The 18,526-nt window shown below is 50.2% G+C and overlaps 1 protein-coding gene across 1 annotated transcript; it reads right to left on the reverse strand.

The window, feature by feature from the left end:
- Positions 1–6,499: 6,499 nt before the first annotated feature.
- LOC308526385 (F-box only protein 31-like) lies at positions 6,500–8,047 on the reverse strand (the record flags this gene model as incomplete). Its single annotated transcript, XM_081101514.1, is given in 4 exon segments — positions 6,500–7,123; positions 7,129–7,203; positions 7,205–7,924; positions 7,991–8,047. Coding segments are annotated over 4 exon segments (1,476 nt in total).
- Positions 8,048–18,526: the final 10,479 nt, after the last annotated feature.

An 18,526-nucleotide genomic window follows, 5' to 3' on the forward strand; every position in this document is an offset into this window, starting at 1 on the left:
AATAATTTTCATTATCTCAAGATTCCTAAAAGTATATGTTATTCGCTGTGTTCTCACTTCAGGTCACTGCATCTATAAATTTGTTTCCAGGTTAGATCACATTTCGTTGGACATGAATTGAAATCTCATCATGCTGCCCACAAATGAAGGCGGTTAGTTTTATGGAATAGCTTCTGTACGAGGAATTGATTGAGGTAGTTATGAAAAAGTAACCACTTTAGGTGGGATTTTTTTCAGTTTTGTTCTTTTGTTCGGGGCAGGAATAGACTGCTGGAGACTCGCTATGATTACAAGGAATATTAATGGTGCTCTGTTAACCATGATTGTTCTGTTCTAATGAGGGAAAGCACGTTCTGATCTGGTGGAGAGTTGTCCGCCCTGGGACATGGGAGCTAACAAGGGAATGCAGGCCACCCTCCTTTCTGAGAAAGGCCTAGATCAGCAACCTCGTTGCCTGTAATCTGGTCCCGGAGCCACCCGGCCTCTGCCAACACCCAGCCCGAGTTGCCTGTAACGTGTAACCACTATACCTTCCTACTTTCCCAGGCCTGAAATTTCTGCTTTCCCGTGGGATCTTTGTCCTTCTACCCAAGATAAGCAGCTGGCTTATTCGGGGTGGGGGACTGGGGGTATAGCAGACGTTTGTGGGTGACCTGCTGCTCTCTCCTTCTGCTGCATTCATGGAATAAATGATCTCAACCCTGTCTCTGCTTCATTGGCTCAAGGAGTGTCCAGCAGCCCGGACCCATTGCTTGTCCAGATTCACTTTCAGTAATTTTATAACAGTCATTGGAGCTGGATAATGAATCGAAATGCTAATCAGTACTCTCCCCCCACCCCCAATCTAAGTCCAAAGATTTCATCTACTTTAAACAATTTAAATTTGTCTTAAATTAAGAATGAGTTTTTTAATTCACCCAAGTAAACCATTACTAGTTTAGAAATAATTGATTGGCAGCCTAAATGTTTAAATTCTGTTCTGAGGGTGCCTGTATATTTGTTCTCTAAATGTCTTTCTTGCATGTGCTAATTTAGTACTCCTTGCACTGAAAGCTATGTACAAAGTCCTTTTGTTAAAATATTTTCCAGTCCAGCCGGCATGGCTCAGTAATTGAGTGTATCACTACGACCAGGAGGTCACCATTAGATACCCAGTCAGGGCATATGCCCTGGTTGGGGGCTTGATCCCCATTATGGGGCGTGCAGGAGGCAATTGATCAATGCTTCTCTCTCATCATTGATGTTTCTCTCTCGCTATCTCTCCTTTCCCCTCGGAACTCAATAAAGATATATTTTTTAAAAGTATATAAATTAAAGCCCTAGTCAGTTTGGCTCACTGGATAGAGGGCTGACCTGGGGATTGAAGGGACCCAGGTTTGATTCTGGTCAAGAGCATGTACCTTGGTTGTGGGCACATCCCCAGTGGGGAGTGTGCAGGAGGCAGCTGATCGATGCTTCTCTCTCATCAATGATTCTAACTCTCTATCCCTCTCCCTTCCTCTCTGTAAAAAATCAATAAAATATGTATTTTTAAAAATATATATGTATATAAAATATTTCTCAAATATATAGCTTTACTTTGTTCATTTTTCTTATAAACTACACATTAGTGAGTGGTCTGTCAAATTGTTTTTTAGGCAATTGACTGGTGGACTTGAGGGGTCTTATGTATGAACTATTGACAGTCGATGGTGAGAATTTCCGAGCTGGGCTCTGTAGGTAAGACTTCACAAAATAAAATGATTGTGTAGTTCCCTGAAAGGAACGAATCAAATTTCTGTAATGTGGCTAATGGGAAAAAATAATTTTTGAAACATAGACAGACATATCAGAATGAAGTGGTTAATTTCCATTGATAATGGTATAGGATCTCTAAACATAACCTTTATGTTTCTTTATATATTATGTGCCAGATAGATCTTAATCTTCATGGGAAGAGTGTCCTAATTTTGGCGTATTCCTAAAGCAGTTGGCATGGGGCATGAGCCTCTGGCAGAGCCGTTTAGAATGCTGGGCCTAGAGCAGTTTGGTTGGGGGGCCATGGAGACAGTGGAATGTTAGGTGCGGAGTTGGTGGGCGTGGAGTCGGTGGGCGTGGAGTTGGAGGGTGTGGAGTCGGTGGGTGCGGAGTTGGTGGTGCGGAGTTGGTGGTGCGGAGTTGGTGTGAATTGTCAGTGTGTGAAGAGTCGGTGTGAAGTGTTGGAGTAAGAAGAGTCGGTGGTCGTAGAGTCGGTGAGTGCAGAGCCTCTTCCTGTGTGAGAAGGGACTGCCCCTGCCTCCCCCTCAGGGCTCTTGTGAGGAGTGACTGTGCAAGGACAGAGGGCACCTGGCGCAGGGCCGGGGATGGGCAGAGAGACGGTGTCCAGGTGACTCCCGAGTCTGTGAGCAAACCCTTCCCGCTGCCAGGCTTTGACCAGAACCGTGTCCACTGGCGGCAGGTCCACGGCTTCCCTTCTACCAAGAACCTTGGGTTCTGGCCGGTGCAGGAAAGGGAACACGAGATGGAAAAGCAGGAGCTACCGCCCACTCCCAGTTGTTAGAACTATGTGTGGGGCCAGCCTGGGGAAACTGCCACCGAGAGCAAGGGACACGTTGGGTGCGTGCGTGTTCCCCAACTGTGAAGGCGCTCGGGGGAGACTCAGCCCAGTGGTTCTGGGAGGGCTCCTGGGCAGGAGCAGAGATGAGGGGAAAGAGCTGACCGGCTCCCCGTGTGAGCTGGGCCCTGGGACCGGAATAGGCCCTGTGGACTCCTCCCCTGAGGGGGCCTGCGAGGGACCAGCCATGGCGTCCCACACCCAGCATGTGCCTGACACCCAAGGGCCCATAGTACCATTTGCTGTGCCTTAGCCCTCATTTCCGGGAAACTGCCCAGGGCTGTTGATTTTCCAAGAGGTTGTGTGTGACCTGTTCACATAGGAACTGGGTGTTGAACAAAAACTCACCGGAGCAGCCATTTACTTCCAGCTCCCAGATCAGCGGAGTGACCGTGGAATTGAGAGGCTGAGGCTCAGCCCTCACACCTGGGATAGATCTTAGCCCCACCCCTTCCTAGTTTGGGAAACGGGCTCAGGGAAGTCCCGTGCCTGTCAGCAGGTGCGCTCGTCCAACCAGACGAGGCTGTGCATGTCAGACACTCTCACATCCTGTGTACAACAGATGGGGGCAGCTTTAGGTTTATGTGGTGCCCTTCTCTGATTTTCTGCTACTGGGTGGGGGCTGCTGCCGACACATTGACCTGCTACCAGCGAAGAGTCATATGCTAAGCTCAGTGGCTTAAGTGGGCACCAGTGAAGGCCCTCAAAAGAGACAGGGCCTGCCTGGCAGGGCCAATGCGCAGGTTGTGGGCTCCAAGCCCAGGGGTGGCTTGTGGGAAGCAGGCGATCAATGATTCTCTCTCATCATTGATGTGTCTATCTCTCCCTCTCCTTTCCTCTCTGAGATCAATAAAAGTATATTTAAAAGAAATATATATATATATACTAGCGGCCCAGTGCACGAATTCATGCACAATTTTGGTCCCTTGGCCTGGCCTACGGGAATTCGGCTGAAACTGGCTCTCTGACAGCCCCTGAGGAGTCCCAGATTGCGAGAGGGCATAGGCGAGGCAGTGGGACTCCACTGGTGTATGATGAGGGCGGGGAGGGACACAGGAGGTTGGCTAGTGGGGAGGGACCCTGGGAGGGCCCCAGGGCATGTCTGGCCTGTCTAGTTCAGCCCCAATCAGCCAGACCCCAGCAGCAAGCCAACCTGCCAGTTGCAGCGTCTGCCCTCCAGTGGTCAGTGCACGTCATAGCAAGCTGTTGAGTGGCCTTAGCATATCATTCATGTATTATGCTTTCATTGGTTGAATGGATGACCGGACACTTAGCATATTAGGCTTTTATTCTATAGGTTGTTAAAAAAAAACACAAAACAAACAAACGGATAGGGCCTGACTGCTGTGTTGCTTTCTGTAAGGATGGATGTAGGTGGGTGACTGGCAATAAGGGTTTCTGCTGGCAACTAGGATGTGGGCCGAGCTGTGATTTGGGAGTCCCTACGGCCTTTCCAAGACATGGTAAACCAGCTAAGGGGCCTGAGAGCCGCCCGTCCTCCTGTCACCTGCTTTACAGCCCTGTGCTGTGCGTCACTTTGCTCAGACACCACAGAGGCCTCATGGGTCTTCATCACCTACCACGGGGTCAGCATGTCTTTTAGTGGCTGTAGGTCTCCCAGCAGGACCCTGTGCTGGAGTCCCTTGTGTGCAGCGGTGCTCTAGGAAGTGAGCAGGTGCATAGAGGCCCTTCATCCTGGGGAATGAGGGTAGCTGCCCTGGGGCGGGGCAGGCCAGCGGGTTCCATGGTGCGCATCCTCACCCCACCCCTCTTCCTGCACTAGGATCGTGGACACATCCCCCAGCAGTTCCTTGAGGAGCTGCTGGGGGACATCATGGCCCTCGAGGCTGAACAGGTCCAGAGGAGGAACCAGCCCGCCCACCTGAGCTGGGAGCTGGAGCTGCTGAAAGAAGGTAGGCAGCAGCCCCTGGCGCTGGGGAGCCAGCCTGGCTGTGGCTTCTCCCTCACCCAGGGAGCTGAGCCCTTGGCTCTGAATCTCCTGGGTCAGCCCACCCTCAGCCCAAGTCAGTAGGGTGTGATTCAGGGGCCATTTGGGACCGTTTCATTGCCATTCTCCCCAAGAGGAACATGAGGGGCCTGGCAGCCTCAAAGTCAGGACATGAACTACAAGTAAGTAGATTCAGATTTCTCAGCGCCCGTGTGGACAGTCCCAGGAGCTTCCAGATGACAGCACGCTGACCCCAGAGGCTGTCTTAGATCTGTCCGTGGGGGATTGAAAGCTCTGGATGGCAGGAGCTTCCCCAGTGCTCACTCACCTGCATTATAACAGAGGCCTGGGCTGATTTCCTCCGTTCATGTCCTCCTCTGGCAGATGGGTGCAGTCTGCTCTCTGTCTCCCTGGGCAGGGGCTGCTCAGTGACCTCTCCTCCCGAAGGACCTCACCCACGGGTGGCAAGTCCTCGACACACGCGCCCCAGATCCGCTACCCCCCGCAGGCATACTGGTCAATTACCGTGCCTCCCACTCCCCAGCTGAGCCACCCAGACCCCCCCACTCTGACGGCTGGCCCGGACCATGCCATGTCTTTGCTGTCTCTGTGAGTCTCTGAAATCCTTGACTAGACAGACAGTCAGGTTAGAACTCGGTAAAAAGTGGTTCCAGCAGTTCCACCGTCTGGAACTTCTGCTTTGGCCTCTCCATGGTCACCTGCCTTCTTCTTAAGGTCTGGATGGCTCCCCTACCGGCCCCCAGCTGAGCCAGCACAGGGGCCACAACCAACAGCGGCAGCACCTTGTGTACGACACCCAGCTGACCATCCCCGGCCCTCAAACCTTGGCCTCGGGGTGGGGGGGTGGCCGTCTGGGGGGATGGTCCTCTCGGGGCCAGAGTCAGAGAGGGGAAGTGGAGGCCCTGGAAGCTGGGCTCTGACTCCACTTTGCTCTTCAGCCTGCACGCGGATCACTGATTTGGAGGAGAATACCCATGCCCTCCGGGGCACAGTAAAGACGCTGCAGGAGGAGAACCAGCAGCTGCGGAAAGAGGTAACGGTGGGCGGTGTCTGGAATAGACGGGCAAGCCGGTGGCCAGGTGTCCCGTGGGGTGACAGGTTTGGGGTTTGCTCTCAAGCCAAGTTCACTCTGTGACCTGACTGTGGCACGGGCTGGGTCTTTGGCTCTGCAGCTGGAAGAGTTGGGGACCCAACTCACCCAGGACAAGGCCAACAGCCAAAAGGAAGAGCTGGAGGGAGAACTCCAGTCTAACATCGCCAACACCGTGAGGCCCTCCAGGGCCACGCAGGTAGGCCCTCCAGAGCCCATGTCCCCCTGGCGCCCCCGCCTGCCCGAGGGAGCCTCCGGGATCACAGCCGTGTCCTGGTCATTGATCAGTGATTCCTGGGTGACCAGTTCCCTCGCTCAGCTGCAGCTCAGACCAGCAATTCTCAGCCACTGCCGGCCGCGGGGGCAGGTGTTGCCTCCCAGGGACACTGGCCATCTTGGTGGTGGTTGACAGGACTGAGGGGAGGAGGAGGGCGGTGCTGCTGGCTGTGCCCATTCGATGGTTGTTCCGTAAATATCAGGGTCAGTTGGCTGCTAGTGTTGTTCAGATATTCTGTATCGTGACTGCTGTGCTATGTACTTTTTCTTTTTCTTTTATTTTTAAAATATTTTTATTGATTAAGTTATTATTTTTGTGTGTGATTAATCACTATGCTTTTATTATGTTCAATTTGTAACAATGAAATTGGGGGTCACCGCAACATGAGACACTGTATTAAAGGGTCGCAGCATTAGGAAGGTTGAGAACCACTGGTTTAAGGTTTATTTCGACCTCAATTGCTGGCCCCTACCTAGCCTGGCCCTGTTCCGGGCTTGGGCAGGAGGCAACCAACTGATGTGTTTCTCTCACATCGATTCTTTCTTTCTTTCCCTCTCTGCCCCACTCTCTCTAAACATCAAATATCCTCTCGGGTGGTAAACGTGGTAGGGGGTGAATGTTCTTGAGCATCCCCAGGAAGGCCTGCAGGGATGCAGCCTCCACATTCTGGAAGGTGTTCTGGACTCTGCCAAACAGGATGAAGGATTTCTCCTCCAGATCGATGAACCCCAAGTGGTTCTCATCGAACAGGATGACGACTCCAGGGTAGTGCCAGTGTGAGGGACATACGGGAACAGTTTCCATGCCATAGAAACACATCCTGCAGGTCCAGGGGTAGTTCTGGTCCCTTGGGCTCACGCCCACAGGCAGAACAAACGGGACAGGCTGTTCCTCTGCAGCTGCAGCCCCGGACTCCCTGACGCTGGGCTGGGCAGGGCTCTGCCAGCCATGGCCCTCGCTTTCCTTGGTCCCATCTTCTTGTTGCTGCTGCTGCTTCCGGAGCACCTGCTCCTCCATCTCCCGGACCACGCGGGAGAGCTCGTGGAAGTCGCGGAAGATCTCGCCACCTCGCAGCTGGATGCTGCGCGTGAGGTGGATCTCTAATATGTGGAATGCGATTCCCGTGCTGTGCGTGAGCCTGGCACACTTCCCGTGGAAGCTGAGCATGAAAATCATGAGGCCCAAGGGATCCGATCGCATTTGCCTTGGAAGAGGCCTGGCCTGATGAGGTCCTCCGGGTGGCTGGGCGGGAGGTAGAGGCTGCGGTAGGTCCGTCAGTGATGCCGCACTGTGACATTCCATATCAGCGCCCGCCGTCCAGAATTCCTCCCTAAGCCGCGTGGGTGAATCCCTTCGGTGGTCTCTCTTCTGGCACTGGCTGGTGAGCCTGTCCTTCCGAATCTGCAGGTGGCGGCTGTGGGGCCTGCGGTGGCGGCCTTCCATGCACTCCACCGTGGCTGATTTCCGCTCCGTCAGGCGGATTCGGAACGCGGGCTTGAATTGCATTGGGCCGTCCACATGGGTGTTAAGACCAGGCCTGTAGGTCCAACCAGTAATGCCTAAGCCGTCCACCGCTACATACAGCAGTGTTTTATAGAGCTCAATATCTCGCTCCCACAAACCCAAAATGTGTCTGTCTGGGTGGAACAGCTTCGCATAGACTTCTCGGTAAGACGTGCCTACTGCCTCCAGATTCTGCAAGGTTTCACAAACGCCAACCTCCTCCCGGCAGCGCCGTCTCCAGATGTTGTTGATGTGCAGGGTGCAGCGGAATTTGGTGCAGACCTGGGCCAGGATGGCCAGGTCGGTGACGGGGAGCGAGGCACAGATAACCACCAGCATCTCCACCCGCAGGTCCTGCAGCGAGCAGTGCGGGGGCGGCCTGGGGCTCGCGATTCTTCCACTCCCCACCCAGCACCCCGCTGCTGCGTCCGCCTCCAGGTGCTTTTCTGCTGGGGCCCGCTTGCCCTCGGCCGCTGCCTTCTCAGCCGGGCCCTGGCTCTTCTGAGGACACCGCTTGCCCTCGGCCTTTGCCATCTCAGCCGGGCCCTGGCGCTCCTGAGGACACCCACATCCCCGCGAAGAGTCCAAGCCGCAGAGGCAAGCACACTCCTCCATGCCTCCTTGCTTACCAGCCACCACAGTCGATTAAGTTATTACATATGTGTCCATATCCCCACATTGCCCCCTATTGGTGGGGGGAGGGAACTCATGCTCTCAGCCCCGTGTTGTCTGTGTCCATTGGTTAGGCCTATATGCTGGCATAGAAGTCCTTTGGTTGATCTCTATGTCCTTTTAAAAAAATAGGCTTTTACATGTGGTCACAGAGGGCAGCCAAGGAGCTGATCCAGAGAGCGGGCATCCTGTGCCCCTAAAGGTCCCGAGTGTGGAGAGGGCGCAGGGCTCCCGTAGCACCATGTGGGCCTGGCCAGCGCAGTTCCTTCAGTGCTGGGAGAACCGCACTCAGCACAGCGGGTGCTGCCTGCCCTGAGGGTCCCTGCTCTTCTGGGGTCTGCACTTGCCCTGCTCTTGGCCCCTCAGTGCGTGTGGGGGTGCAGGGATACGGGGTCTGTTACTCCCCGGGGCCGGCACCCAGTGAGGCATCCTCACCTTTTCCCTCTGGGCAGGAGGATCCTTCTAGTCTGGGCCCCCAGAACCAACAGGGGGCCGAGGAGAGGGAGCTGGAGGAGCCGGGGCAGCAGGACAAGCAGGGGCCCGAAGCCCAGGAGGCCCTGAAGCAGGAGCAGGAGGCCAAGGCCCTGGCCGCCGCCAGAGAGAACCACGTAGAGGAGGAGAGGCTGCGGCAGGAGAACGACAGGTACCCGCCCGCCCCTGCAGCAGCACCTGCCGCCTTCAGTCACACCAGCTCCCTCAGCTCCCGCTGCGCTCAGCTCAGGGGAGTCCCCTGGAAATGGTGCCCTTTCACCTGCCCTGTCACGGTCACAGCTGATGGTCAGGAGGGAAGGGCCTCCAGCTGGTGGCTGGGATGGAGCATCGTCCAGGTGTGGGTGACCGCCCCTCCCACATGGATGATGGGGATGACTGTGTCGGGCACGGGCATCTTCATCCTCTCTCACCAGCCATTCCAGAAGGACATATGCTTGCTCCCCATCATTCCCGGGTTCCCTGTTGGCGAACTCACCTCCTCGCTGAGATGCACTTGTCACCCCCCTTTGGTCCCCATGGCCTGTCAGGGGCCTGTCCATAGGGCAAGATCCTGGAATCACCTGATGTGCACATTTGCAGCTGCGGTTGAACAAGTCCTCTGACTCCTGCCTGTTTCAGCTCTCACACTCCACACGAGCGTCCCTTCTGTGGTCCATGGAGTCCCATGGAGTCCTCTTCTCTTGCTTTTTGGTGGCGATTTCGCTGTTTGAAACGGCCCCCAGATGGAGTGCTGCAGTGCTGTCTAGTGTCCCAAGTGCACGCTGCGCTGGGCCTCAGGGAAAATATCCGAGTGGCACATGAGGGTCGTTCAGGCCCGAGGTCTGGTGCTGTTGGCTGTCCCAGGGAGCATATGGCACAAAGCGTCCTTATGTCCTGATTGGTTGACAGAAATGTGGCCAGAGACTCACAGGAACTGGTGGGGACAGTTGCAGTCTACACTGCTCAGTGCTCGCGGGGGCTCCATAGGACATTATACCGCGAATCCTGAGAATTGACTGCGTTTTTATCCTTCTTTTCAAACAGATGAGGAAAGAGGCTCAGAGAGATTCAATAACTTGTTCGGGCCAGTCCTGAGTGTAGTGGCCCAGTCAGGACTCAAATCCAGGTCTTGTCTCAGACCAGTGGCCTGACCACGTGAAGCCTTCCTTCGCACAGCCTTGTTTTAATATGTTTGGGGCTACAAAGTCAGGTGCCTGCGGGGCCAGTCAGGTCCAGCAGGTGGGGAGGGAGTGTCAGCGGCAGGGCAGGCCCTCGTGGAGAATACACACCCTCTGAAGGCGGTCAGCTGCGGGGCGGACCCGGGCTGCCAGGCCATCCTTTTGTTTCTATTTTTTATTCTTCTTATTATTTAATCCTCATCCCAGGATACTTTTTCCATTGACCTTCTGAGAGAGAGGTAGGGAGGGAGGGAGGGAGGGAGGAAGAGAGGGAGGGAGGGGGAGAGAGAAACAGCGATGGGAGAGACACATCTATTGGATGCCTACAGCACACACCCCTCTATGCCAGGGAGCAATCCCACAGCCCAGGGACATGCCACTGGGAATCCAACCCGTGACCATTCCGGACACAGGCTGATGCTATCACTGCTGAGCTGCCCCTGCCAGGGCCTTTGCTTGATGCTTTCACCCACCATCCCAGAATCTTGGTAGCTGAATGTTGATGTGAAACGGAACATTTTTAGAAATATTGAATAACTAATTACTTTAAATTAAATCACGGAGACTGTGTGGGCCTCACAGGGCCCATCTGTGTTCACATGGAGTCCATGAGCCTCTGGTCATTGAGATTTCAGGTAGAACCCTTACTCCTGGAAAGCCAGTCGGGTAATTATGCCGATGATAATGATGATGATGATGTCAGTGGCTTTACATAATGCTCCAGAATCTCTTATTTGTGTCAGGAGTTGGGATCAGAAAGGGACTTGGAATTGGGGAGAAGAGCTGGGCAAAGGCAGAGTTTCAGAGCAAAGATGATCTGATTCCAAGTTTTTCAAAAGTGTTTCAGTCGAAGAACCCTTTTTCCAAGGAGGCAGACATGCAAAGCCTTCCATGGGAAGGATTTTTCACAGGCTGCTCTGTTGAATTGTGTCCGAGCCTGCCTGTCCTGTGTCCCAGCCCAGAGTGTGGCAGCCGGGGTGGCCGCATAGAACCCCAACGGACACAGTTTAAGAACCTCTGAATGTGCTCAGTCCTCATTTCCACAGGGGAAAACCTGAGGCCCAGAGAGGATGGGGGTGTGATTGAGGTGTACATGGGACAGAGGCTGGGAGTGATCCTGAGCCGTGGGCCATGTGGCTCTCCACCCGCAGGCTCACTTCCTGGACTGAGCTGCTTCAGGCAGAGCAGGAGGAGCTACACTCCCACAGGCAGGAGCTGCAGGCCTCCATAGAGGAGGTGGAGCAGAAGATGCGGATCTGGCAGGCCGAGTACCAACACCTGAAGGCGGAGCAACTGAAGAAGGAAATCTTGCTCACCAAGCTGAGCATGCAGTGTGAGGTGAGGCCAGGGGCTGGTGGGCCTCAGGACCGGGCCTGAACCCGGGGCTGACAGCCTGGGGCTCAGCCAGGTCCGAGTGGGTCCTCATTGGCATCTGTGCCCAAAGACTGTGTGGGAATGTCACCCAGAGGCCGAGGGGAAGCCAGAGGCATTTAACGGGGACAAGCACCTTGGCTGGAGGGGATGTGTTAGAAAAGACCTCTCACCAACCTTTGCTTTTGTATTTTTTAAAGCTATTTTTCTTGATTTGAGAGAAGAAGGGAGACGGAGAGAGAGATGGAAACATCTATGAGGACAAAGAATCGTGGTTGCGCTGCCTCCTGCACCACCCCCGCGGGGTGCCAGCCCACAACTTGGGCATGTGTCCTTGACCGGATTCGAACCTGGGACCTTTAGTTCGCAGTCCGATGCTCTCTCCACTGTGCTAAACTGGTTAGGGCCTGACCTTTCCTTTTCGCAGGGCCGGGGGTGGGGGGGGTGGGGGGCGTGCATGGGAGCAGCTAAGTGCTGTTTTCATTCTGTCCTCGCGGCTGAGCTCTTTGCTCTGTGCTCCCCGTGTCATCTCACTGAATTCTCACAATGCTTTTGTGAGCTGGCGCCCATCCTCATCCTCTGAGGTTGGGTCTGAACTCAGTTTGTTTGAAGCCAATGCTTGGGCTTTCCCGCCACTCCAGCCCGATGATGTTCTGGGTGGAGAATTGAGCAACCTCAGCCCCGAATTCCTATCCAGCCCTGCATTTATTTTTCTGATGTCAGAGAGAGGAAGGGAGAGGGAGAGAGGGATGGGAACTTCAATGAGGAGAGAGAACCTCTGATGGGCTGCCTCCTGCACGCCATCTACTGGGGATCAACCCCTCATCCTGGGCGTGTTCCTTGACCAGGCATCTCTTTTGGGAACTCCTGGTGCATGGGGGGCCGCTCCACCACCTGAGCCACACCCTTTGGGCTGCTTCCTAATGAGATACTTTACATTCTTTTTAAAAATGGCTGTCAAGTCCTCAGAGCCTCTTGTACATTTTGCACTGATGGCGCCTCTCTGCTCAGACTGGCTGTGTTTTCAGTGCTCAGTGGCCACACGAGGGCAGGGCTGCGCGACTGGCCGGTGCACTCGGCCATCCCCATGTCATTGGCTGTGTTGGGCCTTGCGACTGGTGAAGCTCATGTCGAAATGGCCATGTTCATGCACGTGGCCCTTTTCTCCTTTTGGGAGCAGTTTCCCAGCAGTGGAGTCACAGGGGCCCGTGGTGTTGAGGACATTGTTGATCTGTGTTTCAGTCACTCACCCGTGCGAAGGAGGACTGGCAAGAGGAGAAACGTCGCCTGAGGAGGGAGATAGACACCTTGAAAGAGCTGAACCAGAGCATCCTGGACGTATGGGACCAGCACTGCACTGAGAACGTGTAAGGGGGAGGGGTGACCGACACCTGTCCTCACAGGGCTGTGGACTTCCAGCTCCACGCCCAGTCCTGAGTTCTGAAATACTCATATGAATAAATATTACAGGGAAGTTAAAATCAATAAAGAACTATTTGTCTCAAAGTAGATAGATTTTGAAATTTATGATAATATAAACAAAAGTTCCAGAATGTTACATAAAATATACCTGTATATAAATCCAGAAAGATGAACTAATACTGCATAAGGTTGATTGATATATATTCATAATAATAAGAGCTAATTAGAGCAAACATCCTTCTGGAAGACCTTCCAGACAAAGCCAGGGCTGCAGAGGGTGGCCAGGGGGTTGGGAGGTTTGGGGGGGGAGGGTTGCGGAGCAGCCCGGTCCCGGGTCCCAGAGGGAAGCTGGTGCTGGCAGCTGGGGGAAGGAAGGCCTACTCGTGCATGAATTTCATGTATCAGGCCTCTAGTATAGGTAACAAATGATTAAAGACCTAAATTAGAAAAATGATTAGAAAATTTATAATGTAAATATAAAGAGAAATTGGACTGAACATGATATAGACTATTACTGTATTGTATTATTTCTTTATTATTGTATTGTGTTTTTTCTTTTTCTTTTAATCCTCACCTGATAATTTTATTGATTTAAGAGTGAGAGAAAGAGAAAGAGGGTCAGAGGGAGAGAGAGAAACATCTGTGCGAGAGAGAATCATTGAATGCTACCTTCTGTATGTACCATGACTGGGGATTGAACCAGAAACCTAGGTATGTGCCCTGACTGGGAATCAAACCTGAAACTTTTGGTGTATGGGACGATCCTACAACCAACTGAGCTACCCAGCCCGAGTGTTTCCTTATTTCTTAAAAAATGAAAATATAAAGAAAGAGGGCAAGATATGATCACTGTTTATTGTACACTGTTTATTCTACATCTATTAAATGTTTTCTGTACCATAAATATAACTTTTCATAAAAAAGGACGGCAACATGGCTATGGAAGTATTTATTTTTATTTGTTGACAAGAGAAATGTGAATGGTGTAAATGCAGACCAAATCTGCACATACCCCCCCAAAAATAAATAAAATTGATGTTAATCATTGGGTTCTGATGACTTATCAGAGAATCACTAATTTGTTAAGGGCCCTTAGAATACACTTGGCTTAATAGACATCAGCTGGGACTCAGGGCAAGGTCAGAGCCATGCCCTGAGGGCGGGACCAGTCAAAAGATTGGATGTCACTCAGTCTGACTCTCTGGCCCAGTGTTAAGGGGATGGATCTCATGATGTCTCAGGCCCACCCAGATGTGATGTAACTTCCTGTAATTGGAGTGTATAATAAACAGCTTTCAGAGCTGGCTCTCTCTGTGCCTGTCCCTCCAGAGGGCAGACTCTCTCTGTCTGTCCCTGGAGTCAAAGGGCAGACACCACACCCAGCCCAAGCTTTTAATCTAGTTTATGTCTGTCTTTCATTATTCTTTAAACTCCAAAGAGCCTCCTAACTTGCTCGAACCGGTTCAAGTCTCCCCCTCCCTGCGGGATGTGGAGAAGAGACCACAGCCCCAGCGCGCCCACCATAGTCATTTATGACTAACTTATCCTAAAAGAAAAATAAATAACAGCCAATAGCTTTTATTGAAACACAATAGATGTACTAGTTGTTCTAATGCAACAGGAAACTGTTCCAAGGCCAATGTGAGACGTTGAAACCAAACAAAAACTGAGCTTCCTTACAAAAACTTGATTGTTCCCAATAATTACAGATGACAAGATAGTTGCTGCTCATTACTTACATATGGCTAAATAAATTCCAGTAACTAGCTATGGGATCAGCTTTCCAATGCTTGATAATTTACCTCATTTGTTGCAGGGGATTTGAGGTTTGGCCATTCTGCCTTGTTTCACAAAGCACATTGGACCTCATTTTATTGCCCTTTTCCCATTTCTTCTGCTAAACTTAGAATGAGCCCTAAAGACTAAAGTAGACAGAACCTAGAGACAGAACCTAGTGAGAGAACATGGCAAAAGATCCTGGACAGAACCCGGCTACAGGAATTGGCTGGAGATCCTAGACAGAACTTGGCTGCAGATGCTGGCTACAGAACCTGGCTGAAGAACCTAGCAAGAGAACATGGCTAGAGAACCTGGACAGAACCTGGCGACTGAACCTGGCTGGAGAACCTAGCGAGAGAACATGGCTAGAGAACCTGGACAGAACCTGGTGACTGAACCTGGCTGGAGAACCTAAAGAGAGAACATGGCAAGAGAACCTAGCTACAGAACCTGGCTATGATGATCACCTGAATGCTGCCTATGTGTCATTCCTTCTTCGCCCACTCCGTACACACCTTTGGGGACCCCTGGACCTGCTGGGGTTGGACCCCAGCATTAAATCTGATCTTTCAAAGTTCCAAAAAAAAAAAAAAGAAAGACTAAAGTAGCATCCTGGATATTTGGTTAACATACCCCAAAGGGGTGTGCTTTAGGGATAAATCTCCAATACAATATGTTTTAAGGCTATTTCAAGGATGCAATAACTTCCAGGAACTCTTCACATTTCGCCATTCTTGGAAAAAGATATCCTTGATGCCTAAAAGTGATCATGTCCCAATTGTCCTAATTCTAGGAATAACCACACGAAGCCTTATCTGCACATAGTAATGTTGTTGGACTTGGGAGATAACAAGGTCCCTCTGTTTAAAATCCTCCGTGTGTCCCAATCAAAAGAGTGAGTCTATTCTTAGTGTTTTTCTAAATATTTACTGTCCCCTGCAATTCATTTGCCCTGTGTGCGGACTGTCTTTTAGCCATGCCAGTCTTAAAACTTCCAGATAATTTATATAATCTACCAGGTGACTCTTATGGTTTATGAACATTCTGAAGTTATAAGAAAAAATACTTGCTCACACTTGCTAATACACCTTAGTTCCCAATATTTCAGAAGCAATATTCTAAAAGACCACAAGATGGGGGTATTCCTGCATACAAGCAAATTCTCAAAGCAGTGCACTGAGCTCCCAAGTTTCAAGTTCTGCTTTGTTGTTTGTTTGTTTGTTTGTTTTTCTAAAATTTCTTTATTGATTAAGTTATTGCATATGTGTCCTTATCCCCACATTACCCTCCCCACTCATGCCCTCCCGCCCCTGTTGTCTGTGTCCAGTGGTTAGGCCTATATGCATGCAAAGGAGGTAGGGGGGGTAAGAGATCAACCAAAGGACATGTATGCATGCATATAAGCATAACCAATGGACATAAGACACTGGGAAATAGGGGAGGCTAGGGGACAGTCTAGGGCGTGGGGGAAAAATGGACACATATGTAATACCCTTTGTATTACTTTAAGCAATAAAAACAAACAAAAATAAGTCCTTTGGTTGATCTCTCCCTCTTACCCCCACCCTCCCCTACCTTCCCTTTGGGGTTTGATGGTCTGATAGATGTTTCTCTGTCTCTGGATCTGTTTTTGTTCATCAGTTTATGGTGTTCATTATATGTACCACAGTCCCTGGAGGTCTAGTGGTTAGGGTTCGGCGCTCTCACGTTCTGCTTTGACCAATAAGGTAGTCATTACCCACATGTGGCTAATTTAAAATGAAGTCAAAGGTGAAATCACGCTCCTAAGTTGCACTAACCACCTCTCAAGAGCTCAATAGCCATATGTGGCTACTGGCTACTCTACTGAAAAGTGCAAAATAAAACATTTCTATTCTCAAAGGATTTTAGTGATTTTAAAATTAGTTTTCTTTAATTCAAAAAACAGAAAAAGTTTTAGAAAGTGCTGATTCTTTTTATTATTCGTAACACTGAACAAGTGGGAAAAACTGTAATGACCAGTGATAGAATTTTGGTTATCTGAATTGTGATTTAAACATACGCTGGAATATTACAAAGCCATTAAGATAGGACTCTCTTAGAATATGCAGGAAGGTTTATGGTATAATTTTAAGAACAAGAGGAAGCAAAAAGTATGTGTACATATATTTTTATAAATATATGTGCATACACATTTCGATATATAATTCCAAATTTGGCAACTTTATACTGTGCATACATATACATACCTATATAAAATGGAAAAAAAAACACACACACAAAGAAATAAAGGGAAAAGATCATACTATTATCTAACTGTGGGATGTGAAATTATGGAGAAGTTTATGTTCTTCTTTCAACATGCCTTTATTTTTTATCTTTTTCCAGTATTGGAGAGAAAAAAAATCAACGAAGGAAGAAACTATAAAAAGAATGTGGAATTTTTTGAACTTTTTCAAAAGCCAAAATATGTTTCAGAAGATTCAGTAATTCACTTTAAAAAAACAACAACTAAAGATTTTTTTCTAAAGAATTTCTTTTAAAATAGGTTTCATTGATTTTCTACAGAGAGGAAGGGAGAGGGATAGAGAGTTAGAAACATCCATGAGAGAGAAACATCGACCAGCGGCCTCCTGCACGCCCCCCACTGGGGATGTGCCCACAACCAAGGTACATGCCCTTGACCGGAATCGAACCTGGGACCCTTGAGTCTGCAGGCTGACACTCTATCCACTGAGCCAAAGTGGTACTGGCTAAAGATTTTTTTTATTTATATAAAGTTTTGTATATCCGCTGAAGCCGTCTGCATAATTCTTGTCAACAAGACAGGTGTCATGGCAAGTGTCATTCGTAGGATGCTCCCATGTCTACAGAGCAGCTGAGTGGTCTCTGGATTCTCTCTGTAGCTGCACCTGTCTAAACGTTGAGCCCAGTGTGACATTCATTCATTTATTCGGAAGCAGATCTGTAAACATTGTCTATGCTCGAATTGTTCTGAATGAGAGTCTCTTCTGTGTCCCTATTGCTGTCCTTAACCGTAAAAATTCTTTTCCCACTGGTGCTTTTGGAAATTGGTTGAAATTCATGAAGACACCAGCATGTGTCTTAGGAACGGAAGGTCAGACTTTCCATCAGGAGGACAAGAAACCCTGGACACAGGAGGCAGCTTGCTCTGGGGGAGCCGACTTGGCTGGATTTGGAGCCCCACCAATTCTGGCCTCCTGTCTTCAGTTCTCTGACTTCAGTTCTCTGCTTTCTAAAATGGGAGGCACATGGGGACCATTGTGGGATTAGAACAATACATGTAAAGTGCCTGAATTATGGAAGACAACTAGGTTTTTTTTAGTTCTTATTATGCAGATGTTTATTTAACAAAAAATTATCCATTTTTCCCTTTTATCAACCATTTTGAGCACTGTGAGATTTTACACTGTCTGGCCAGGTGTCAGGCTGTGTTTAACATTTGTGTAGCTGGAGGTGACAAAGGTTCCAACTACCTCTGAAGTCTCTGCTTTTGTTTTTCCTGCTGCCTTCAGATTACCCTAAGAATTCCTTCTCAGATAGAGTTTGCTTCATGCAGTGCCATTAGTTGGCATGCACTCATAGTTCAGAGGGCTGGAGAGTGTCACCCCCAGGGGCAATGGTAAGATTTCTGGGAGGAGGTGGGGAAGGCATAGTTTTCTTTACTAAAATGAGAGGAGAAACTGTGAAAGGTGAGATGGAAAAAAAAATAATCACAGATGACTCCTCAGGCAGATCAAATTTGAAAAGAGCACCTAGAAGGAACAGAATTTAGAAATTAATTTTCTCAAATACTTTGTAAACACTTACATACTCTTGAAAAGTCTTCATGTGCCCTGTTTTCCAGTGTTCTCAAATTTTCCATCAGGGAAGGTCTGTATGGATAGGAAGGAGAAGCAAAGCCTTCTGAGCTCTGGTAACTGTGGGAACAAATGAAGAGATTGAGGACAGGGAACTGCAGATGCCTCCTGTCCCCTCCTCTGCAGCCAGGACTCTCAGAGGGGAAAGGGGGGACACAGACACTGGGGTTAGAAGTGGAGGGCTGAGGACTGCTCCCCTGGGATTATCTGGGCAGACTGGGAGCCCCCAGCAGGGATGCTGCATGTCCTCACTCTCTGGGTGAGTAGAACTCCAGAGGGAAACTTGGAGTAGGACCCCACAGGAGGACCGAGGCTAGCTACTCCCTGAGCTACAATAGGAG

This window comes from Myotis nattereri, assembly GCF_964212035.1.
Source record: "Myotis nattereri genome assembly, chromosome: 10".
Lineage (NCBI taxonomy): Eukaryota > Metazoa > Chordata > Mammalia > Chiroptera > Vespertilionidae > Myotis > Myotis nattereri.